This window comes from Idiotropiscis lumnitzeri, chromosome 14 (assembly GCF_059441095.1).
Source record: "Idiotropiscis lumnitzeri isolate Australia: NSW breed Sydney's pygmy pipehorse chromosome 14, RoL_Ilum_1.0, whole genome shotgun sequence".
Classification (NCBI taxonomy): Eukaryota; Metazoa; Chordata; class Actinopteri; order Syngnathiformes; family Syngnathidae; genus Idiotropiscis; species Idiotropiscis lumnitzeri.
The window spans coordinates 2,425,864-2,452,394 of record NC_142404.1 but is presented as its reverse complement, the minus strand read 5'-3'; the positions used below and the strand labels follow the sequence as shown (position 1 = coordinate 2,452,394).

The following is a 26,531-nucleotide window of genomic DNA, read 5'->3' as shown; positions in this document are numbered from 1 at the left end:
TCTCAAATTTGCTTTGTCTGAGATTGCAATTTCGGTTCCAAAACCATACATCGTTCAGCCGTACTACGGCGGGAAAAAAAGCATGTTTCCCAGGGTAACACACGCCCCCCTCAACATATGCGGATCCTCGCTGAGTTGGTCAATGCTGTAATCTCCATAGCAGCGCCTCAGAGGATGTGGTCAGTCTCCGATCTTGTACTGGTCAGTTGCTGTAGAATCGAAACAGCGACTTCCAAATTGGTCACCATCACTTAATTCTCAAGCCGGGCAAGAGGGGGCAGAAAAGAGAATAGAAGCAGTAAATAGGGCAACAAATAATTTAACTAAATGCAGAAGGATATAAAGTAAATCAAATGAAGCTCTACACGAAGGCAACTTCCATGTGATGCTTCATTGCAGAAGGACCATCGTATATCATAGAGGTATTTAAGTCTCCATTTCAGGTTAATATCCACTTAATGGATGGGTTAGTTGACTCATTGTTTTATTTATTGCATCACTCATGGCCTTAGACCACAAGTGTCAAATTCAAGGCCCGGGGAATAGATCTGTCCTGTGATCTCTTTTTATAAGGCCCCGTGAAGGGCAAATCATGTGTGTCAACTTCCTGTTTCTAGCACATTTTCTTCATTTCTAACAATATTGAGATATGAGATATTGCCATTTATTTGTTCGCAATACTCCACTAAGTTGAAGAATAGTTGAACAATTACTTACAGGCTTCTGATTTCAAAACTTTCTTTCCATCAATTTGTTGTGTGCATGTGATGACCTCAGGTGATAATACAGTCATATGGGTTCACAGTCATAACCGCCCTCTGAGGGAAACCATAACTACGATGTGGCCTGTTCACAAAAATGAGTTTGATACCCTTGCTTTAGACCATCAAGAAGATGTTGTGAAGATGTTATAGGGCAGAGGTTTGGTTTTGGGATGTTTTCAATGTCTTTTTACTTGGTTGAGCGTTGCATACTTTGAAGTACTCTGCTGCCTCCGTCCTCGTCTTTGCATTTTCTTAATCAATGACAGCGCCTAATTGCAGATTGAAAGTATTTCTTACAGTGTATTATTTTGCAATTTAGCTCTAGCACCCCCTCGGCCATTGTAAGGAAAAGCAGCTTAGAAAATGGATGAATGGCTGGATGATTTTATTTTGCAATGGCAATATAATGTAGACTACAACATGAACAAAGTGGTGCCTGGGAACACAAACAAGATGGCATTTTTGTTTTATTTCCTTTAAAGTCTATTTGAATCAACCCGACAGTGACGATATTTAGTGGAGTGTCTGTTCTATTTGGCCCAGTGTTCGATACCAAAATGACCTGAAGGGAGAGTGTGTAAAATGTTTTTGATTTTTCAAAGTTCATTTATTTTATAAACCCATTATTATTTTTATTTTAAGTAATCTACATTAAAAAAAAGTTTGATCACATCAACGTATATTTTCTTTACATAATTGTAGGTCTAGTAATTGCTAATTAGCAAGTGTAACAAGTGTTGTTTTTGGCAGGCATTTTAGATTTAGTCTTAGTCTTTTGGACGAAAATGAGTCTTAGTTTTGGTCACATTTAGTCATTCCTATTCGTGATAGTTTTAGTCTAGCTTTAGTTGACATAAACTCAACAAGGATTTAGTCGAGTGAAACACTAAAAAAAAAAGTTTTAGTCTAGTTCTCGTAAATTTAGTTGATGAAAACCTCAAAGATAGGCATAATAGGTTTCCACTCAATATCAAAGACTTTCTGATTGACTACTAAGGATCATGCATTACAAACAGATACAAGTGGTAACAGTGGAATCAATGCTCATTGCTCCAAAATAAACTGAAAACCAAAACACTTTATTTGGCAACTGTTGCGGCTTTATTTCACTTAAAGAACAGAAAATAAAAACGTTTTAACAACATGGACTATGGACAACATGGATAAGACTTGTTCTAATACAGTAGCACAAGTGCAAACAATATCAAACACTTCTTCACTTGTAACAGCTTGCTGTTGTCAGAACCAAGTAGCCTACCGAGCTTGATTCACTTTTAGGAAAGCACTTCTCTCCAAAATGACTCTTGTGCTAATGCGGAGGGCGGAGCTTGGCTGGCATCTCTCTCTGCCTTACAGTCTCTCACTTGCTGTGTGCGATACGTGCGCCCTGCGTGCGCCCTACGTGCAAAGGGTGCACCCTGCGTGCTGTCCCGGTGGTGGGCGTGCCCCAAACAAGGATAGGTTACACCAGCATTGCAATTTTTGAACGACAGATTACATGTACAATAGAAAGAGATGTCATAAATTTTAAACGTTTGACGGACCACACGCTAACAATTCGTCATGCCTCGTCTCATCACCAAAATTTCATGTACGTCACGTCATGTTATTGTCATCAAAGAGCCACGTTTAGCTCGCGACATATTTGTCGTCATCATTAACGAAAACCACACTGTGTGACAAATACAATATATTATATATAACAACTTTGTCACTTCAGGGAACAGTACATAGGTTTGAAACTCCGCTCCGCGTTGCCGTCATTCTTCGTGTTTTCCATCTCTCCCTGCTGCAACACAAAAACAACCAGCTGCATATACAAATAGAACAAATCATTGAAAAGATTTATGACACAAATAAAATCAAGTCTCCAAAAAATCTGATTCAATATGGTCCCACATAATTCACTCATAAATAAATTAAATCATGCCATCTAATAAAACACAAAACAATTCTAAGTCACCTGACCTCCTGAAACATGCGAAACAGCCTCATTTAAACAATGCCCGTGTTTACTGAACAGAGTAGGTTGTGTGTTGTCTGCTGCGTAACGTCTGTGGTGAGTGTTCTTCAAACTATAGTAGAACAACTGAGTGTACGCCCTTGGTCGCGCTACTCAAATTGTAAGGAAAGTGGGAATAGTGTGTTGTCCTTTTTGTAGATTGAATTGCGGTGGAAATAACTGAATGAGTGTAGAAATGTAATGTGTGTGCGGGGTGCGCGCCAGCGTCGCCATATGCGCTGAAAAGGAGAGAGCAGTGCGAAATTGCTCACATGCGAAGTTAAGAGGGCACATTGACTGTGAGGTAGGTGGATGTGCGATCCAGTCGTCCGCTGTGCCATCATTAATCAACCAATCAATTAAAAATATCTAATTCAGGGTTGTCAAACTCATTTTTGTGGACCGGCCACATTGTAGTTATGGTTTCCCCCAGAGGGCCGTTATGACTGTGAACCCATATAAATATATGATCACATTACGTTATCACACACAACAAATTGATGGAAAGCCTGTTTTGAAATCAGAACCCAGTGAGTAATTGTTTGATCAACGATTCTTCAATTTATTTTAAAAGGGAGGATTGGTAACAAAGGAATGTCAATATCCCATATCTCAATGTTGTTAAAAGTGAAGAAAATGTCCTAGAAACAGGAAATTGACAAACATAATTTGCCCTTGCCCGATCTGGCGCCTGGACCTTGAGTTTGAAACCTGTGATCTAATTAATCAAACAACTTTTTTTTGTTCCTTAATGCTTAAAATTATGAATTACAGGTCATTGCATTTGGTTGTTTTTCAGTACTTTGTCCTTTACTATTTATTTAACTTTACCATAGAGCAGTGGTTCTTAATTATTTCCTGTCACGCCCCCCCACCAAGAAGAAAACAATTCGCGCCCCCCCACCAACAATTTTTTTTTTTTTACATTTCGTACTAATGTACATGTTCTATGTATATTAATGTTAGATTGTCAATAGAATATTCCTTAACAAAGCTAAATTGATAAAAAAACATCATTTTGAAAACGACTATTGTGAGGATCTCGAACCTCAGTACTGTTGTGCAAATATTGATGAGATGATAAATATTTACGATGCGTTTTTGTATTTTTTTTAACTTTATTAACATGAACAAACCAAACAGTTATTAATACGTACATAATATAGAAAAGACAAAAAGAGCTAGGGGGACTTTAAACAAAAATCTATATAAATAACATAAAGCAACAGTTTTAATGTTTACAATACGTATTTTTTTTATGTTTACAATACGTTTGACGTCGAACCTCTTCGTTGTGATGTCATCCATTTCCGTGTTCCAGCTTGAGAGCGTCTGCGAAATTGCTAAGGTAGCCGTCGTCCTTTTTCGTTTAGATACATAATTGTTGAAATACAACATTTCTGTTGATAGCTGCTGGCTCTCCGCCCAAACGCGGTTCGAGGCAGACTTCTGTTAAAAGTCGAGCATACATCGAAGCAATTAATTTTAGCGATTAGCGCGCTTAGCACCACCTTGCTCGCCTCCTCGTTTAGAACGCTACTTGTTTACAAAATCGTTTATTTGACATCACGTAGCTTGTTGCTTCTGCTCTGCGCGGGCTTAGATATAGTTCGTCAAATAAAGTCCGTTCTGCTACGGCGCAAGATAGCTTGGCTCGGTGCATTTAAATAGCGGCGAAAGAAATCAGTTCCGGGTCAACGAGTGACGGGGAAACGCTTTTTTTTAATCAGTACTGCGTGACAGGACGACGCTTTTTTTTAATCAGTACTGCGTGACAGGGCGACACTTTTTTAAACCAGTACTGCGTAAACTAGGGACACAAACAGCTTTGACGAGCTCAAACTCGCGTTGCCTGAGATCGCCTTTTTTGGTCCCAAAACAATGCAAAAAAACATGTTCCCCAGGGTCCCACGCGCCCCCCTCAGCACCACTATTTGAGAATCACTGCCGTCGAGAAAGATTTTCAAGTAAAAAAAAGCAAAAACAAAAAAGATTTTTTTTTTATCCTAAATCTTTTAAGTCTGACAAGTCTTTTGAGGAATCTCTCCCGATAGATTTTCATCTATGAGATGAAGTGACATCAAAACCACGGGATTGATTTTGGTAAAAGGAGGACTACCGTAATGGGACAATAAGTCTTCCAAATTATGCACATAAAGTGGATTCCCGCCATTGGCAGGGGATAGGTACTGGTATGACATGCAAATAGCGAAAATCCACAAATATTTGAAGGTCGTTGGAATTGCGCTGAAGAGAAACAAAAACAAAAAAAAATGTTTTTTTAAACTCCCCCCTCAATTTTTTTTAATTGGCTTGGACAATCATTTTCTTTGTAAAACATGTTGACCCTCTCCCCAAAAATGAAAAATAATAATAATAATTACAATTATTTAACGGCGATTGTGCTGGTGTCCACTGTCGTCGCTAATCCAAACAAGTATAATGCCAAACACTCTTACTATTAGCAAAATCATTTGGCCAAGGCAGTTTAGTGTTTACTCAAGTGTGACTCGGAGACAGGCGTTGAACGTAATTTATGTCAAACATTTGTATGAGGACAGATCTATTAGGCCCACAGAGCCTGATGGAGGATGTTGTTTCCAATGATCTAGTGAGTGTGACGAATAGAATTATACAGTTGGGAGTCTGTCCAGGTTCTCCTCTGTGGTTTCATACGGTGCGTGCTAATCAGAATTCCCAGTAACTGAGCACCTGATTATATAAACAAATGTTGGGAATATCACTTGTGAAGAGTTTTTTGTGGTGACACAGATGCAGATGTTATAGTATTACTACTAAGTCGCAACTCTAGAGAGACAGTTTTTTTTCTGTCCCTCAAATGTGCAACTTCACTACTTGAAACTTTACTATGATGGAGAGGAAAGTTAAACCTAAAATAGTGAGACTAATTGTTATTGAACATTTGCCCTAGGAACTCCACACTTAAGGAAATACATCTACCGTTATGTATTCAGGATACGAAAAATGTAACTCAATTCCATTACTGGTGCAGAAAAAAAACGTAATCAGATTACAGGTACATTTAATAAAAATGTAGATTTATTTTTTCAGAATTATATTTTTAATGTGGGGGAGAAAAGTCTTTGCTTATATATATATATATATATATATATATATATATATATATATATATATATATATATATATATATATATATATATATATATATATATATATATATATATATATATAAGAGAGAGAGAGAGAGATCGATCACTTGTGACATACCTGCGCAGACACTTCTGCTGATTCTGAACTGCAAGGTGTACATGTTCACTTGAACTGTATAGTTTGAATATATATATATATATATATATATACACTTACAAATATATACATACAAATCTATCTATCTATATATAATATATATATATATATATTTGCAGCTTCTTCATGTTTGTAGACAGCTGCGCGCTGCCTATAACATGGTCAGGGTTTGTCTTCTGAATTTTTTTAATCGGGCTTTATATCCAAGGTATTTTCTATTGTTAATGATCACATGTCTATCCAGCCCCTGTACTAATTGTGACATTGGAGATAGATAGTTGTGGAAAAATGCTGTTGTACCATCGCTGTACATTAAAGCCCGTTTCTCACTGAGTGGCAAAGGTTTACAAGTATGTGCGCACGCAGCGAAGGTTTTTTGTCAGCGTTTGTTCAATGTGGCAAACAGTTGCAAAGATGTTTCTTCGACAATTGCAAATAGTTTTCACAGTTTTTCTTGTTGCCATCAAACTTTTAACAAGAAAAACTCTTTGAGACCATTAAAATTGTTGGCAACCGTTTGCCACCTTGAACGCTCCCTGACGAAAAAACAACATTCCATTGTGACAAAAGTAATGTATGATCATATACACGCTGAGAGTCAACTGCATAAAATTTAAAATAGCATGGTTTGGTCCCTTAAAAAAAAAAAAGCAAAACCTTTCAAAAATGGTGAAACCGAACAGGGGAAAACCAGGGAAGTAGTGCACGTCTTTGAATTCAAGAATGAGCACACTGTACGGTAAATGCTTGTGGCCATGTCACTTAAAATGCCTGTGATCCAATTTTAACTTATTCTGCCAGAAGAATTATAGCATGTGTGTGTCCATCGTGTTTTACACTGTTGATACAGAATGTTTGCGGCACTTGCCTGGCAAATTGCATCCAGCCAGACAGCTCCCAGTGTTTGTGTCCCAAATTTAAAAAGAGCTTACATACTAATTTTTTAATCATATAGATTCATAGCTTACTAAAATGAAACCTTTATGATAGTAGGACTCTACACGCACACACAAAGGTGTGGCAACAAGCCAAGTTAAACAACTCCGGGTCAAGGGTAACACAGTAGTCCTTTGTTCTCTGCCCTTTGTTTTACTCTCTGTCACACACCTGACACATTTTTAGGATAATGCTTCAAGTAAAACAGAATAAAAAAAAAAAAGAGTGGATTTATAATAATTTATAGTCTCAAATGTTTGTCTCCAAGTCATGGAAACATCAGGGAATGTGAAAAACATGTGCTATTTTCATGTTCACTTTTTTTTAAATAGTCTATAAACCTTTTTGTAAGCGAGAGCAGGCTTTTATATATACCGTCCCTTTTCCATCTTGCAATCGGTGTTGGCCAGCAGCCAAAGAAAGCAAAAAGACCTGCATTGCTGAGTCATTCTCCTGAGGCTGGTTGGTGCTGCACTAGCTTCAAAGTAGACAACAGCGTTTTAGTGTGGGACAAACATGTGTAATTGTAGAGCATTGCACATTTACCATGGTAACGACAACTTAGTAAAACATTTTTGTGTGTGTTTGTGATTTGTAAAAGACGACAGCGTTGTCAATATGCAATTAAATTTGCATAGGTATTGAAAGGTATTAATAATTTTACGAGGTGTATAATTTGACGTATATAAAAAACTTGAAATGTTTCCCTTTTTGACTCCATTCAGTTGTTCATATTCAATTTTGTTTGCCTTTACTGTGTAGTTTTGTAACACTTCATATCAGCATTGAAAATTGAGCTTGTCATTTACACCCAAGCATTACCATTATTACAAGACAGATACAAGACTAATATTTCCCAGTCATATTTTGAGGAGGTGTTGGCATTATAACGACATTGTGAATGATGATTTATAAATGTGAAATTTTACATTGGGTATTAATACCAGGGGTGTCCCGATACATTTTCCACTTCCGATCCGATACCTATGGAGTTTGATGAGGTCTTATGAAGAAATAAAAATTAAGAGACTCTGAAATCGACGCTTACTCACTCGCACGGCAAAATCTCTCAGGCCATTCATATTACAAGTGCTGCAAAGCATTCTGGGAGTGCCTCAGCCAATCAGATGGCTGGTTTGAGAGATGTCGCGAGTGGTATGCTTTGGGCGGCATGTTTTTTTTTTGTTTTTTTTTGCAGAGTCTGTTGTCCAAACCTGTGATGTTTCTTGCTTGCAATAACATTAATGATCAGACAGACAATGACATCGTGGACAGCGGCCCTTTTATCCAGCGTTCTCCGGCACGAAGATACTGGTCTGTTGTCAACTGACTGACTCACCAGTCAATTCTGAAGAGCTTTGTAATCTTGAACTTTAGCAACAGAGGGTGTTAACATGCTCTGTAAAATGCCCTCAGCTGGTCAGGCGGAGTAGTGCTCAAGAAAGTCAAATGTGTACAGATCTATGAAACTCCATCCACCTCTATGGAACTCGGTCTGTAGACAAGGCAGGGTGCCTCATCCGTTCTGGAGATATTTTGTGACTTTTAGATGCGTCTTATGTGAGTAAAAATACAGTAACCAGTTGGGGTTCAAGTGCACATTCATGCTCTTGTCCGCTTCAGCCTGTTTAAGTGGAGCAGAGATCGGCACAGTATTTTTGATTTTGTGGAGGTGATCACATGAGCCCATGTTTGATGTCTTTTCATCCAAACTATTGTGCAGAACTCTTTTATACTGTCACAGGTTGAAGTGGACAAGATTAGAAATGTGGTAATGGTGTTCGGTCCCAGTGGCCCTTCTACTCTCAACCCTGTTGACCTTGGCCCTCTGGAATCTTATCTACAGCCAACAGTCTCAAACGTATGTTTTAAACCAGAGAGTGATTTTTTAAGTTAGATCAGCAAATCAGTGCTGTTGTTCAATCCATCTTTTTTCATTTTAGACAGCAAGCTAAAGTGAAGCCCTTTCTTTCCCAACACCACTTAGAAACAGTAATCCATGCATTCATTAGGCTAAATTACTGCAATGCACTTTACTTTGGAGTCAGCCAGTCCTCGCTCAAGCGCCTCCAACTGGTCCAAAATGCTGCCGCTCACCTTTTAACTGGCGCTCAGAAGACAGATCACATCACCCCAATATTAGCCTCTCTTCACTGGCTCCCAGTGCACTTTTGAGTTTGCTTTAAGATACTACTGTTCGTCTTCAAAGCTTTAGATGGCCGTGCCCCAGTGTACCTCTCTGAGCTCCACCACCCCTATACGCACCGGCCCGCTGCCTCAGGTCTGTGGACCAAATGCTGCAGGAGGTACCGAGGACTAAGCGCAACCTCAGGGAGTATTGTGCCTTTTCTGTTGCCGGTCCTTCCCTATGCAATGACCTCCCATTAAATGTAAGGCAAGCCCCATCTCTGTCCATTTGTAAAACCCATTTGAAGACACATTTTTATTCTTTAGCTTTCGACTCAACATGAGACTGTCGCTGTTCTGGCATCTATTGTAAATGTGTTTATGTGTTTTAATCTAATTACCTGCTAATTTACATGACGTCATATGGCAGCTGTTGTGAAATGCGCTATATATAAAAATTGTATTGTATCGTATTGTATTGTATTTTGTTGGCGATTGGTTGCCGTTTTAGACAACAGACCTGAGAAAATGAGCAACATTACAACGCTTGCCTCCCTGCTGTGACGTAGAAACCTGTGACCGGAAAAAATAAGATGAGCTCCAAAACGGGCACGCCAATTTGATGTAAATCTCTTCACAAAAAAAGCCTGTAAATCACTCCAGTCTTTTAAGGAGGTGGATTTTAGTACTGATGTCATTTTAAGATACAAACCTATTATATACGTACCAATGTTAAGATCAGGCAAATGTTTTTTAAACCTGACGCGCGTTCCACCTTCTGTGTGACGTATGACAAGAGGTACACAGAGATGGAGTGCCTTCGCTGTATCTACCCATAGAATCCTTAAACAAGCACTCGCGCTGTGCGTCCGGATGACATTTTTACCAGCACACAGTTAAAAAATGGGAGCATTCAAGTGCAAAATGATCGCACTTTCGAGCCCTGTTCCGTCAGTATTGATGGAATGCTGACCTCTGATTGCAAAGATGGGCATTTCATCTCAAGGACTTTTTTGGGGCGGGCACTGGTGAAATGCAAGAACGGAAGCGCTTTCATAGGATGCAGAATAGACAGGGACGCAGGACGATTATTTTATGAATAAGAGCGGAGGGACGATGACGGAAGGGTGCCCTGGTTATGGCCGGAAGACAGACCGGTATAGTGCTCATCTCTGTCTGATGATCTGTTCAATGCACATTGGTTTTCACAGTTTCACAGTATTATTTTGAAATTGAACCAAGGCGAGTTAGGCCAAGACGGTGGTTTGCAATAGATAAGTGACTCAAGTTCCTTTAAGCCTTAATTAGTCATTTTAGGAATATACAATAATTTGACAGGCACTAAAGTTTGAATTAAAAAATAATTGTGTGAACAATTTGTTCTCATTTTGCTCTAACTTTGGTATTCATCGTCACCCAAGACCTTCCATTCTTTGGGATTATCCACCCAGAGTGTATGTGTCTGAGTTCACTCATGCGTGAGTATTTGGAATTCGTCTGCGACAACCGAGCAGAGTGAGTGCAGCTTTAAATAGGTCAGGCGCGGCTGCTGTTTTAGTAACCGGTGGAATGTGGAGTGGCCATGGCAAGGAAGGAAGGAAGCAAGGAAGGATGGTGGTACCATCAGGCTGATAATGGAACATGCTCAATAGTGATTGTTTCCTTGTGTCATTTTCAACTTTCAGGAATACCAAAGTAATTTGATTATAGTGTGAACTTCAATCCATTGGAAAGAAAAAAAAAAACAAATTTCCTTTATAATGTTTCAACCATCCGAGTTGGGATTTTTATGTGGGCAATTATTGTATTCAAGCAATGACGAATTGAGCATAGCAAGTTGTTCAAGAACTTAACCCGAATGTCACCAGTTTACAATCAACCTAAGGTCACAGTTTGTTGGGAAGTAATAAGAAGTCAGCAATAAAGTCAAAACGTAGTGCAAGATAAATCAAACATAAGTCTGTTAAACGTGACACTCATTATACTACTGGTTTTGGTTTGCAGAAATCCATTATTTTTGTGTTGGGATATCTGTCAGGTTTAATCACCTAAGCACAACAATATCCTTATGAAAATAATATTGAATAATTGGGTATTCGATAAAAATATAGCAATATTGCATTTTTTGATCAACATGTTCTACTTAAATTTAATCTGTGCATAGCAGCAGACTATTTTCTTCTCTAGAAACATTAGTGGAAATTTAGATAAATCTCTCTCCATGAATTTTGTTTGTCATTTTTTACTTTGTTGTTTTCAGTAGCAATTTTGCCGGCTAAATCAACACACTTGAGTAAGCCAGATTCATTAAAAAGTGATCCGTAGGAATGGCAACAGTGTCAGGCTGTCAGCATCAAAGTATGCAGAGTCATCTAAGTCTGCTAGCACAGGTAGCACGGCTAGTGCCATACAATACAGTGTCAGCGTATTGTAACAATTTTAGTCATGATTTGATCCAATTCTCCAGTCTTATTTTTTATTTTTTACAACACAGAGGCCATTACCATTTTTAGACTTATTTCAAAAGATGGTCTACACAAAGGTGTTGCAATTTCCATTATTTATACCACTAATGGCCACATTTAAGTCACTTATTTACAATGAAAAGGGAACAATCTTGTTATCTTCAAGAGCAAGCTCCAGTGTCGCGTCTCTTTCATTTACATTACAGGGCTCTAGAGTAACTTTTAGTACCTGTTTTACTGTATAATATACTTAATATTAATGCACCCAAAAATGAATAATGGGTGTTTTCAGAAATTCACTGACGCCCATTAATTGCTGTGTACCCAGTCACAGTGCCTCGTGCGCGCACCGACTCTATGAATAACCGAACGGCAAATTTGAGAAATGCTCTGTGGTTTCCATTGTTTAATTTGTGTATGATATGACATTCATTTGGAAAGTTCACTGGCCCAAAAATTGCACATCAACAACTTGTAATTTGGTTCTTTTCTTGTTCTGCAGAAAAAAGGTTAAGGACGGGAATGAAGTCATCAAATCCAACCCGTCCAAGCGACACCGGGATCGGCTGAACGGGGAGCTAGACCGCCTGACGGACCTGCTACCCTTTTCCGAGGATGTTCGCTCCTGTCTGGACAAACTGTCTGTCCTTCGCCTCAGCGTCGGATACCTGCGAGTCAAGAGTTATTTCAAAGGTGAGTTCCTGATCTTAGATTCGCACACTAGGCGACCGAGCTGCTTAAAGTTGATCATGTTTGATGATGCCAACCTCCGAGTCAGATCCAAGTGATCTCGAAAAGCTAAAAAAATCCCTCAGCACACAAGACGCTGATAGTCAGGTTTAAAAAAAACATGTTAATTTCATATCATTTATTTACTTTGTTGCTATTGCAGTGGAATCCTTGTACCTCGGCCCTATGCCAGTGATATAGAATTTGTACTGGTGGCCCAGCATTAAAGGGACACTTGATTGACTCATTGACTCTTATAATAATAGGTTTGCATGTAAAAATGACATCAGAACCAAAATTCACCCCCTAAAAGGCTCTGTAATGATTTAAAGGCTGATGAAATTCCTGACAAATTGGCACACCCCCTTTTAGAGCTCGGCTTGTTATCTTTCTGGTCGCAGTGTCTAATAGGCCTGTATGATATGCCGTTTGACCATCACAATTGCGATGTGCGCATGCGCAATAGTCACATCAGAGGACGTGCAATGTTCCTATCTTTTTTTTTTCTTTTTTTTTTTGGAACACGGAAACTTTTGGTTTGATTCATAAAAGCAGCACGCTACACTATGCTCTACATTGTAGAGACAAGTGCCTCGCCATTGTTGCTGCAACACAAGGTAATACAACAAACCTGTCCGACCATTTGAATTGCTATTACGATCCCCCCGTATAACCAGTTCAAACTCATTCATGGGACCCGAGGTGAAACCATCTACTCAAAAAACAATGACAGACGCCTTTGCCATTATAACACCTTATGATAAGTAGTCCAAACGTCATCGCCAAATCACGAATGCAATAACTTTTCACGTGGCGAAAGACACTGTGCAAGCAACTCAACGCCGTCACGAAAGAGAGGTTTAGAAAAAATAAGCCGCACGCTCAACAAAATGTATAAAATGCCAATGCGCATGTATTTCTCTCAAGGGGCCATCCCAGAGCTGTATAATAAACATAAGGTACTGGTTGAAGATGAGCTATTGCATTATGCCGTTACGACGCCGGACATTAGCGCCATACATCCGTCTGACTAGCTACTTAATAAATAAGAAGTTTGAACTCAAAAATCAATGATTGCAAACTGGATTTTGCACCTCCTCATTTATTTTTAATATTTTTGTTCTAATTTATTTACAACTTTTCTACAGAAATACCCCTGCTTTTGAATTGTTTAATATTTTATATTTTAGTCAATGATATTTGTAACTGTTGTTGCTTTCGAGGTATTTTATTTTCTTCTGTTTTTGTAAAGCTACTGCACCTGATCTTTTATTTATTTTTTGTTTAAAATATGTTGAATATTTTGCTGGTGTTTACATTGAAGTGGGAAATACAATGTTAAATATCTGAATTATTATATGAACCCAATGGTGAGTTTGGTGAGTTAACCAAATTCTTCCCAAACAGCTATTTGAGTCATCTGGTGAAAACTTTTCTAGTTTCAATATCGCAATGTACATCGCTACCTCCCCAAAAATCACTATGTCAGCTTTTTCCAATATCGTGCAGCCCTAGTGTCTACGTCACAGGATGGAGGCAAGTGTTGGAATGTTTCTTGCTTTGTCAGTTCTTTTGTCTAAAACGGCAACCGATTGCCACCAAAATTCAAATGCGCATTACTGCTCTTGTCCACTTCAACCCGTGAAAATATTAAAGAATTCTGCGTGATAGTTTGGATTTATTAACATCAAACGTGATTTTCCACGAAATCAAAAATATCATGTCAATATTTTATCCACTTGAACAGTCTGAAGAGGACAATAGCGTGAATGCACACATGAACCCCGACTGGTTATATTTAGCTATGCTAAGTTATATCAAGTCGAAGGAGACAACCAGCGTGCGGCGGCAAGCAGCAACAGCCTGCAGGCAGTCATGGATGTCTATCCCCGATAAACACTGAACAAAAACATATTGAGCTTGTTATTGAAAAGTGGACCATCCTGGCCAGATGATCCCTTCAACGTCAGGTGGCCCAACACAGTCGCATGGTGGCCCTGAGCCATCCGCCCACTGTTACTGTCTGACCCTGCATATATTTATCTAATAATACCAAATTTCCTTAACTGCAAGTCGCTGCGGAGTAAAGTCAAACCAGTAGCCACTGGCAAACTTCTTCCTCTAGCTGTGAACATCGAAGCTGTCAGTTTTTGTTTTTTTGTTTTCTTCATCGCAGTAAAAGTAAGCTTTTTGCTTTTTGTGTTTCTTATTCACTCCAATCCACTCATTCAATCTTCTCTTTGCTGCTAGATTACTGTTTTCAGCTGTGCCAAGTTCACCCGTTGCAGCTTTGGAGTCTGTGATTCTCCTGAGGGACATTTTTGCCCTTTTTTTCATGGTCTGGCTGGTCCTGAATTGAAGTAATGCACCACAAGTATCTGCCAACCTCAAAATGAAAGTAGAAATGGAAGAAGTAGTAGTAGTCATGGAAACTAATGTGTAACATATTGCTAGCTAGCATTTGGTTTCTGACACAGCAAGTATTTACCGTATTTTCACAGCCAAAAGACGCGCGGTATCAAAGGGCGGCAACAGTTTAGGGTGCTATTTTCGTATTTAATACTTAGACTGGGCGCGTCACACTACGAGGCTCGTGTTAGCATGCTAGCTCATGCATACTGGTGGCTGTCAGTAGCAACACTTCAGCTGAGACCAGTCAGAGATGTCATGCCAACACATCTAATTGACTATGTCAGGGGAAAGATGTCACTGGTCACCACATTCCTTAGAGTCATGGGTTCAAATCAAAACTATAAATACCTCTGAACAGCATACAAGCAAATAATGAAACAAAGAAATAAAATTAACACAAAACATGCATCTCTCATGCCATTCCTATCACCAAAAGAAATAAAAATAACAATCTCCCAGAATGCCTCAGTACTGTTTTTGTGTTCACACTGAGGCATTCTGGGAGATTATCAGTCTGAGGCATCTGGGAGATTATCAGACTGAGGCATTCTGGGATCTTATCAGCCTTATCAGGTTAGAGATATGTTAGTTTTTTTTGTTTTTTTTTGCAGTCAGTTGTCTAAACCTGTGATGTTTCTTGCTTGCAATAACATGAATGATAATACAGACTACGACTTTGTGGACAGCTGCCTTTTGTCCAGCTTTCCCTTGCACCATCTCTTAAGATCGTATTCACGTAATGTATTTTTCATATAAACAAATGACGTATATATCGCTGCCGTCGGGATGGAATCTTGTCCCGCTAAAATAGTCACTTTTCAGTAAATCCCCAACAACAGCCTCATCATCAATCATTAACATTGCATCATTAAAGAGGGCTAGCCAACAACACTTAGATTGGTCATTGATTTGTAAAAATACCACCCACGTGTGTGGAAAAATTACCAAATTGTGTTTTATGAAGTTTCAGCCCGAGACCAGCCATGTTTTTTTTCCCCTTCATACTACATCCCGTGACTGGAGCCACTTAGCGTCAGAATATATGATATTGTCATTTTGTATTTGACTGTTTGGTCTATCTGAAGCTTGCTTATATAACAAATTCTTGGATCGTAACACAAAGCAAAAAATTGGCCAAGCAATGTAATTCCAAAAAACTCTATGGGTCAACTGTGGGTCAAGCTAAAACTGTGCTGTATATGCATTAACCAAAGCACACACAACCAGCATCCTGATGTGTGAGTCCTCCCGTATGAAATATATTTACTCCCGCCAAAGATAAGGATAAGGATATGCTCTCTTGGTAGAGTTACACATTTTCAAGACATTCATGTTCGAGGAAAAACACATTTATTTTTTTGACTCGCAGGGCGCTTGTTTATTCCTTTTTGCCATCATCTCCATTCCTAGTAAATTCACCTCGCTATTTAGATAGCTCTCTTTGCCTCTAACTAAGTTTCTGGACAAAAACCAGCAGTCACGTTGAGGCTTATATAAATTGCATCCCTAATCAAGTTTTATGGTGAATGTAGCTCAGTTTTTCATGCTCCGTGACACTGTGGGAAAGGAAAACAACTACAAATTTGAAGCTCAAATATGTTTTCCATGAAAAACATGGATGCCCCCCCCCTAAAAAATAAAAACAAAAAAAGGAAAAAAGTCTGCAATAGGTGAATCCGCGAGTGCCAAACGCGAGTAGACGGTGTGTCCACTGTAGTAGAGGAAAAATATTCATAGCCACCGAACCTAAAAAAATTATAATACAATGTGTAGTCAAAAAGTAATGAGCTCTGTTAATTTTTCCCGACTTATAATTCATATTTCTTCCATAAATTTAAAAAGTGGGTGGTTAAAATACTCATGTAAATTTAAACTGATGAACATTTTGTCATTCACTTCCTGTCAGAGTTTAGGGAAATTACGTCATTGGATACAATACAATAGAATACATCTTTATTTTTATAGCAAACTTCAGAAGCAAAGGGCTGTGATTGAATTCCTTGTTAAGGAAGGGAAACCAACAATAAACCATGATGACGTCATTTGCAAAACGTTCAATTTAGTTAAATGAGTTTTTAACTCATTTAATCCAAAAATGTGTCTATATATGTGTATTCAGAAACTTAGTCCCCGCCTATCAAAGATGTATTAATACGTCATACGTTTTTGTTTCATACGAGTGTACAAGAGGGTTTCATGCAGCTTCTGACTGAATGATAGTCCTTGACTGCAATGTTATTTAAAAAAAAAAAACAGCCAGCAGGTGGCAGCAAGTATAAGATCAGCCAGTAATCACGCAAGAGTCATGTTGAAGACGAAAATAATAAGGGCTCGTGTACTGGTTGTAGTAGCGATAGACAATACGATCACACAAGTTACAATGTTGCATTTAGTGCTGGAAAGATGCTCTGAGAGGGAGCTTGTCACTGGTACGCACAAATACGAGATAGTTTTCCGATGCCAATTTTTTTCATAACATGAATGCTACTGTTAGCGATCTTAGCTTAGCACATGAATGACCGCTAGTTGTTGCCTCCCGTTCATCTGTTCATTTCGAATCTGTTTGACAGGCTTCATACTCAAATCGGTGGTGGTTTTTTAAATGTTGAACTACGTTGGTCGTGTTGCCTCTGGATCTGATGCTTTTTTTTTGATGCCTTCATTTTTGTCGAATCCGCCGCACATCCAAATAATAGACGTACCGCCCGTCTATAGCACGAGCATCTCCCTCTCCTCATCTACGACGGCAGAAGTTACTTCCATTACATCCACTTAGGTACACAGCAATCACAGAAAAAAACAGAGGTGCACGCGTAGTGTGTTATTGTCGGACTGCGCTAACTGTAGGCACCGGAGCGCAGACTAACACGTGTAACCAACAACACTGATTGGCCAGCACCATTCAGACCAGAGCATCGAGAATTCTGGTTGGCTAATTCATCTGTCACTCAAACGCCAAAGGTTGGGGGATAGAGGAAAAAATACAAAACCTTACTGTCTTGCGATTAGATAATCACACTATGTCAAACCTCGATGTCGATTAGATTTTGATCGATCGTACAGCCTTAGTATTGTGTATTCCAAAAAGCACTTTGCATTGAAGCAAACCATGCCGAGCACAAATGGAAGGGGAATGAACAAGCTTACAGATATGTTCCCTTTGGTCCGCAAGTATCCTTATTCAAATCTCTTCTTCCCATCTCCCCGTCTCAGAATCTCACAGTTGAGAGTCATGTGAACCCAAGCAATTGTAAATGGTCAATATAGAACGCTTCTGGGTAGGGCCTAGGCTGAGCACCAAATCAACCAAGGAATTGGGTGACCGGCCAGGAAAATTAGAATAAATAGCCCGAACAAAGTGCCTAACCTGCAAAAAAATTAAAAAATGTGTCTGAGGTAGCTCAAATCCATCTGCAAGTTCACTGAAGTCTGCAAATTGGTTATCTACGTAGAGGTCCCTAACTCGTGCCAAACCCTTGTCTCGCCATCTTGCAAAAGAGGGGTCAATATTGGACGGTGTGAAAGGTGATTCTTCGAAATGGGAGCAAGAATTCATGACTTAACTAAGCCTTAAGTTTTACAGAACTGAGTCCATATTTTTACGGAATTCAGGACAACACAGTTCTGAGAGAAATTGTGTATCTTAAGACCACATTTCTGTAAAATATATAAGTCTTGGTCTCAGTCAATGGCTGTGACTTCTCTTCTCTTTACCCTGATTGTGGCAAAATGGAGGACACACTGCATCCAAATCACATGCCTCATCACGCCCGCAATGTGCAAGCTGTCACCTGCTGATCCTCACCTGCCCTCCGTCATCACAAATGTTTTTCTTTTTGCGGTTGTTCAATGAAATAAATATGATGATAGTTGTACTCAGATAAATATGTTTACCCAACAGCAGAGACTTAATATGTGGCCACTTGTTTAATGTCCTCTTTGGTTTTGCCTGGGAAAAAAAAGAAAGCTGAACTGATCAAGTGGGTTAGAAACTGGTGAAATGTTAGATGCAGGATTTTCAGAAAGACACTATACTAGAGCTGCGAGAAACTATAAAAGGGCTCTTGCATCCTTGGCAACGTTGGGGTCCTGGCACATTGAATGGCGTACTTTCTGCTAGGTTTGGGTTATGGCAGTAAAATACTTTTTTGTTGGTCTTCCGCTGTGTCTCCAATTGTTGTAGATCTAGGTGAAACGTACAACCACAGCTACTTCGTTTCTATTTTGTAGGGGGTGTTTCTCAGACGATTAGTGAAAATCACACAAGAAACTATAGATTTCATGCCAGCCCTGTGTGCAACGTTTCCTAAGTTTTAGTACATATTTAAACCCTCAAAATCAGTGCGGTTTTCTTTGCAAACAGTGAATTCACTCAATACATTCAATTTGTGGTCGCGGCCTTACTGATCATGACCAGGAGGTGTTTTTGAACCCCTTCGTTTGCTATTGATTTCTCCAAAACAAATTGCTAAAATTGAAAATGCTAACTAGTGTCAGTTTCATGACAAAAAAAATACATAAAGTGAGCTTGTTATTGAAAAATGGACCATCCCGGCAAGAGAATCTCTTTAAGAAGGGTATTTTTTGAGAAATCTCAAAATCTATTTTTGTACATGCATACTTGAAACCATACCTTGCGACAATAGAACTGAGCCGGGTCACAATTGAAAAGGAATATCAAATTCTTTAAAAAAAGATTTGGACAGAAAATATGATTGTGTTTATTGTGTCTCAGCCTTATTCAAGAAGTTTTTAAAGGCACAGGTTCAAGCAGCATTTTTAATATTAATTAAGGCCTTTTAAGGCCAACACACTGTATTTGCAACCATTTCTTTGCTCATCACTGCCTTCCTTGACCTACATTTTCCAAAAATGTTTGATAATGTCATATTATGCACTAATTAAGAAATGGACAATCTTTTGAATGTCATGAAGGCATTCTACCTGCTGTAGGCAGAGGCCACCATATGACATTAGATTTGTGCCACAATTAGAAACACCTAAGACAGATGGTCAACTGTAATGCATCCAAGCAGGTATTAGTTTGATGCGCTAAGATTGTATGAACAACAAATAAAGGTTATGTAACTGCATGAACAATACTGCTTCGGAGTAGGGTCTTCCACAAATAAGCAATTACAATGCACTGAATGAGGAGGATGGAGGATGTATGTAAAGCACGTTAAACTACATCATGATGTACACAACAACATGCTACATTCCTTGAGACTGTATTTTTACTCCCAGATTTTTCCAGATTTATTTATTTCTTATTTATTTATTTAATTAAAGAAAACGTTTTCTTTTATTTCATCAAACACTTAACATAAGTAAAAATGTCACTTTCACAAAGTGCAAAATGTGTGCCGATACTTCTGGAAACAAATGTAACATTTATGAAGTGGAAACTTGAAACGTTTTCCTTTTTCATTTTATTTCATTTATTTATTTATTTTTTATTTTTTTGGGTAAAAATTCAACTCAAAACGTTGATTAAATTGTCAAACACTTAACATAAGTAACCAGTTCCCTTGCAGAATTAATGTGCAAAACATCTGTCTTAAATAAAATACTTTTGGCAACAAATGTAACATAACAGACTTTTTTTTATCAACTTTAAATATTTACAACTTTAAAAGATAAACAGTCCTTCTATAACTTAATATTACGACAATGTATTGGCGTTACTCAGCAAGGGAAAAAAAAGACAAGATGTGATTTAAAGTCATTATGATGAGTTAAAAGTCATCAGGACGAGATTAAAAGTCACCACGACGGCCTTAGATTTCATCATGAAAACACCCGTTCTGACACGTTGGCTACCACGTTCTGAATAAAGTTGAACAACAAAAGTGCAATTGAACACTACGCGAGTGCATTTTCCCTCTCATTAATGACGGTGGTATGCAGACTTGTGACTTCATGTTTGGGTGTATCCTGGCGTCAAAACCGGGCTACGTAACAGCTTGACTTCATGCCGCCATGGACGTCCTACTTTTCAGGATTCACTTGTCAACTATCGAGATGACGACTTTAAATTTTGTCTTGGCTTTTTTTTTTTTTTTTGTCTTGCTGGGTGACACTAATACGCTGTCATACAATATAAGATCACAACAAATTAACATTTTTGCTGAGGTACTGGACATAAGGTCTGTGCTTAGGTGTGTGTGTGTGTGTGCGCGCGCGTGCGTGGGGGTGTGCGCGTGTGTGTGCGTGCGTAGGGGTGGGGGGTGTGTGCGTGTGTGTGTGTTTGTGTGTGTGCTTCAAACAAACTGCAGCATGGAATCACTCGTTTCAACTGAACAACTGATACAACTCCTAGGAACATTTCCCTATCTTTAGCCGCAGCCATGCGCTCTTTTTGCGCTACTCTAATCAGCATAACTTTGGTACGAAAACAAGGAGGATGGCGGAAGCTCCGGAAGCTCATGGGGGGCACAAAATTTAACAGTGGTGGACAACCAGGGTGCGAAAACCATATAGCAAAAGAAGGGACAAGCACACTTCAGACTACCAAAACAAGAAGCAGGGCATTCTCCCATTCACAGTTATGTAAATACTGTATTTTCACGACCATAGTGCGCACCGTACTAACCCTTGGTCTCAGTTGCGTGAGCTTTTACTGTATTAAGCACATGGTAAGGGCACACTATGTATGTATTATTGGGCACAGGAACGTCATGACATGCCTCAGCGCTAAAACAGTAACTTACATACATCCTAGCATACATTTTGAGCAAGGCAGCTTTAAAAAGGCAACAATAGGTCAGACACATTGTCATAAACAGTACATGAGCGCACTATGTCGGGGGAGGGATCTCACTGGTCACCACACATACCAGCACACTAAGCAGACAATGAATCAACCAAAACAATGAACAAAGAAATATAATTAACACAAAACATGTATCAAGTGACGCAAAGCATTCTGAGAGTCCTTCAGCCTCAGCCAATCAGAAGGCTGGTTAGAGAGATTTTTTTTTTTTTTTGCAGAGTCTGTAGTGTAACCTGTGATGTTTCTTGCTTGCAATAACATTAATGGTAAGACAGTCTTCGACATTGTGGGCAGCGTCCCTTTTATCCAGCTTTCTCCCACACGTACATACTGGTCTGTTGTCAAGTGACTTTGGTGTCAAACCGTTATAACAGGAGTGTTCAGTCAATGTTTCCCAATCAATTGTGCAGCGACATGTAGTCAGACTTTTCCAAAAGCGGTGCGAACATGCATTGTGAAATGCTCCAAGTTGGTCAGGTGTGTTGATCAAGAGAGTAACACGTGTACGCATTAGGGCTGGCGATAAACCGAAAATTTACCGTTACCGAAATAACCGACATCATTTTGCCCATGTCGGTAAATTCCGTGTTTAAAAAAAAAAGAAAGAAAGAAAAGTCTTTTATGTCCGCGGCAATGTTCATTCCCCTTTAAGCCCCCCTACAGCGCGTGCAGTCACGTGACTCCACCCATCTGAACAAAAAAAGAAAACTGACCAAGCGGTCGTAAACTGGCGATTCAAATCAAGAAGCGGCTGACAGTGCTGAAGACGACGTAACATTAGTTGAAGTTGTTCCTGTTGCGCTTGTCCCAAAAAGAAATCTGTCGTTTGGAAATATGATGGGTTCCATAAAGACGATGTTCGAGCAAAAGAACACAAACTACAAAGTGCGTCGTAAGCACCCAAAACAGCGCGTCCAACCTTTTCTTTTTCACCACATACAACACAACCATGCTGTGGACTTGGAACTTGTGCTAAAAGCTTTAAGTGAGAAGCAAGGTTTGACAAGTGACAACAGCCTATAACGGAGGCGACACCATACGAGAGAACGTCTAAGAGGTTGACGCGACAGCCTCGCACATAGCTAAAGATAGAGCTCATTTAGCTACAGTAGAGCGCACGGGATTTAAACGCCTCATGAAAGTAGCCGGCACGCGAATATTTTTCGCAAATCGTACTTCCCAATATGGACAACATCGGGACGGGAGCTTAGACATGTCAAGCAAGTGGCGACTGCGCACCAGAGTACTCGAGACGGCACATTTTCCTGATAATGCACACTTGTTTATTTGGCTTGCATTGACATTTTTTTTTCATTTTATTGAGCATTTTGTTTACAGGCCACACTAGCTCCTTTGCACATGGCATTATTTATATTGTTTACAAGAGACCTTTACACAAAACTCGGCCGTTGCACATGGCATTACAGCATCCTGTTGCAAGCCATTTACAGAAAAAGGTTTTGCTAGAGGCAACCCTTTTCTTCTGTTCTTTGTGACATTGTTCAAGTCATGCAAAGCAAGCCATTTGGAATGTTTATACAAATGAGTTTTGTACTTTTATTTTTCATTGAAAGTAATGTGTACCAGTTGGTCAATTAAAAAAAGCAGTTAATATGCATTTCTTGCATTTATTTTGATTTTGGTCCACGGGGGAATTTGTCGTGCATTTATCGTAATCGAGGTAAAATTGCTCAATTTATCGTGATATTGATTTGAGGTCATATTGTCCAGCCTGAGTACGGATCCAAGCTCTCAGCCTGTACTCAAGGCACGCAGCATTACAGGCCACCCCGTCTATTTTGGGGAATATTTGGGACTTAAAAGTGTGCCTTATGGTTGTGAAAATACAGTAACTTATACAGACGGACCACATTTTTGGAAATTTGGTAAATTACATGCATATCCAATATTAAGTGCTACTCCTATGAACTATTTCAGTAGTTTTGTACGCTATTGCACTATTGTTCTCCATACAGTCACAGCGATAACTCTTCCACTTGACTTATATTATTTAAACACGATGTACTTGTAATTATATAAAATTTGTGTGCATATAGTGATTATACACGATTCAAGACACAATGTCTAGCCAAATGCGTTGTTGTGTGTCTGCATGAGATCACCAGGACTGCCTCAAAACACCAGCCATGGATGGCTGCTCAAGTGGGGACATGTCTGAAACCTCAGACTAAGATCTTACAAAATCCTCGAGTGGAAGAAAAGAACAAACGCAGCCGCCGCGCGGCAGATTTAAAGAGCCGATAGTGTGCAACAAGCTATTTATGGCTGTGGACTTTGTAGCGTGACTTTATGAGGCTGAGCTTGATCTTTTTGAAAGCTTTGTGGCTCGCTGCTGCTGACATATTTGTGTTAAAAGAAAGAAAGGAGGGAGGCGAGAGCCTCATTGAACACATCCAAGGCCTGTTAACAATCATAGGCGATGTGGTAACACAACCTTGTGTGCTAGTGTTTTGGATATCTGAAGCATGTACACACAACCCCAAGCACATGACACAAATGGAACAGAAATAAAGAGTGGCTTGTTGTGTCCTGGCGGCTCCCTGAAGGTATCGTTGAGCTGACAGGGGGAAGCCCGCTCGCTCTTGTGGAGATATAGTTTTTGAGTAAGTTGCCAGGAATTAACATGGTTTCCTCTTGATTCATTTTTCGATGTTAAAGGATGGCGTGAGAATGCAAGTAACCATTTTTAATCACGTTTTCATTGTTACCATACTCCCATTCTGCAGAGGTTTGGGCCTCCCAAGCACAACATTGTGTATGCTTATGAGAAACCAGCTCACCCCACAGTGTTGTCGGCCTCAATTTTAGGGTTCAAGAAGTTTGTTTTTGAAAGACAAAAATCATTTGATCGTTAATTATCATTCTAATTCTCAACTCAAATTCAAGGATTAGTGTGGTACCGAACCGGATAACACAAGTTACAGGTGTCAAACTCAAGGCCTGGAGGCCAGATCTGGCCCGCGACCACATTTTATGTGGTCCGCGAAGAGCAAATCATGTACGTCAACTTCTTATTTGTAGGACATTTTCTTCCCTTTTAACAACTTTGAGATACCATTGCCATTTATTTTTTACCATTTTTAAAATAAATTGCAGACATGTTGAACAAACAATTCCTCACTGGCTTCTGATTTCAAGCCTGGCTTTCCATCAATTTGTTGTGTGTATCTGATAACGTAAGCTGATCATACATTTATATGGGTTCGCAGACATAACGGCTCTCTGAGGGAAGCCATAACTACGATGTGGCTCGTCCACAAAAATGAGTTTGACACCCCTGCTTTAAGTCAAACAGAATCCTTTCTAAGACAACTTATCAACTCTCAATTTGCCCATAATAAATAACTAAAATATTAATAAGTTGTTAAACCGTGCGGCACGGTGGCCCGACTGGTTAGCACGAGACTGGCCTCACAGTGAGAGACAGCAGCGGCCGTGGGTTCGATCCCGGCTCCGGCCATCCTGTGTGGAGTTTGCGTGTTCTCCCCGTGCCTGCGTGGGTTTTCTCCCACATTCCAAAAACAGGTTGATTGAACACTCTAAATTGCCCCTAGGTATGAGTGTGAGCGCGGATGGTTGGTTGTCTATGTGTGTCCTACAATTGGCTGGCAACCAGTTCAGGGTGTCCCCGCCTACTGCCCGAACATAGCTGGGATAGGCTCTAGCACCCCCCGCGACCCTAGTGAGGAAAAGCGGTACAGATAATGGATGGATAAATAACTAAAACAATAATAATTTGTTAAACCGTGCGGCACGGTGGGCGACTGGTTAGCACAATGGCCTCACAGTGCAGAGGTCGTGGGTTTGATTCCAGCCCCGGCCTTCTTGTGTGAAGTGTGCATTTTCTCCCCGTCCGCGGTACTCTGATTTCCTCTGGCATTCCAAAAACATGCATGGCAGGTTGATTGAACATTCTAAATTGCCCCAAGGTATGAGTGTGGGCGCGGATGGTTGCGTGCCCTGCGATTGGCTGGCAACCAGTTCATGGTGTAGGCCGCCTACTGCCCAGAGACAGCTGGGATAGGCTCCAGCACCCACTGCGGGCGGCCCTTGTGAGGAGAAGCGGTACACATGATGGATGGATAATTTCTTAAACCACTACAATATAAAATATCGGGTGCATTTCATCAAAAATAAACAATAGGATGTAAACCTCCCTCTCACAGCGTTGGAAGCCTGTTGTGACTGATGCCGGATTTCATTTCTGACATAGAAACAGTCGTGTTTGGAAGCTAACATAAGCACACAAGGGCTACTGTGTGTGTTTTATTTACTATGCGATGTTCTGTTGCAGACTAACATGTTACAGCGTTGACTATGTATTACGGAGGCATTAATCAGTGAACTCATGTTCATTAATAACCAAATGGTTTTTATATGCCCCTGATTGACATTGAAGTAGGAAGAGCATAAACATGTATGTTGATGTGTGTTAAGGTCGCGAGTGTTGCATTCACGAGCTGGGAAATCAGAGCACTCAGGACGAAGACTGCAACGGCAACACATAACAATAAAACACATAACCTAGTTTGTTGCAATATAAATAAAAAATAGTAATTTTTTTGTGAGGTTGTGAACGTTAGGTGAGCCCTGATTGACTGTTACCTGAACATGTGATATCATTTTCAGTTGACAAGTGGCAGAATGCGGTGTTGATTTTACATGAAAAATAAAGGTAATGGCATCAAATTCATTATTGAAGGAATATTAACTTTCTATTGCTAAAAATTGCAAAATTCGTGAAGCATATCTTCGACCAATTTGGCCGCAGACGTACACGTGAGTAATTGACTAATCTTTGCACCACTATTAACTTTCACACAAGTGCAAAAGGAAGTGAACCTCACTAAAACATGAAAACGGAACACACTATTTAACTTTGACAAGTCTTCCTGCATTAAAATGAGTCTGCTTGCTTTACTTAACTTCCTGTGTATATTCTTCTCCTCTCATATTTTTTTTCTCTTAACACTCCCCATTGGAGCAGCTGCTTTTTTGTAGTAAGCGCTGCA

At 39.6% G+C, this 26,531-nt stretch overlaps 1 protein-coding gene and 1 long non-coding RNA gene across 3 annotated transcripts in view; both read left to right on the top strand.

Moving 5' to 3' along the window:
* The window catches only part of LOC148323131 (aryl hydrocarbon receptor-like), a 58,672-nt gene that overhangs the window by 6,041 nt on the left and 26,100 nt on the right, over nucleotides 1–26,531 (top strand). For both annotated transcript variants that reach the window (XM_088314549.1, XM_088314548.1), the window contains one exon: nucleotides 12,085–12,275. In XM_088314549.1, the coding sequence (XP_088170675.1) occupies nucleotides 12,085–12,275 (191 nt within the window). The remainder of the gene's footprint in view (nucleotides 1–12,084; nucleotides 12,276–26,531) is intronic.
* On the top strand, nucleotides 14,400–24,594 carry LOC148323132 (uncharacterized). The gene is made up of 3 exons (XR_015846456.1): nucleotides 14,400–14,492; nucleotides 14,562–14,671; nucleotides 23,617–24,594. It is a non-coding gene; the product is annotated as an uncharacterized LOC148323132 (long non-coding RNA).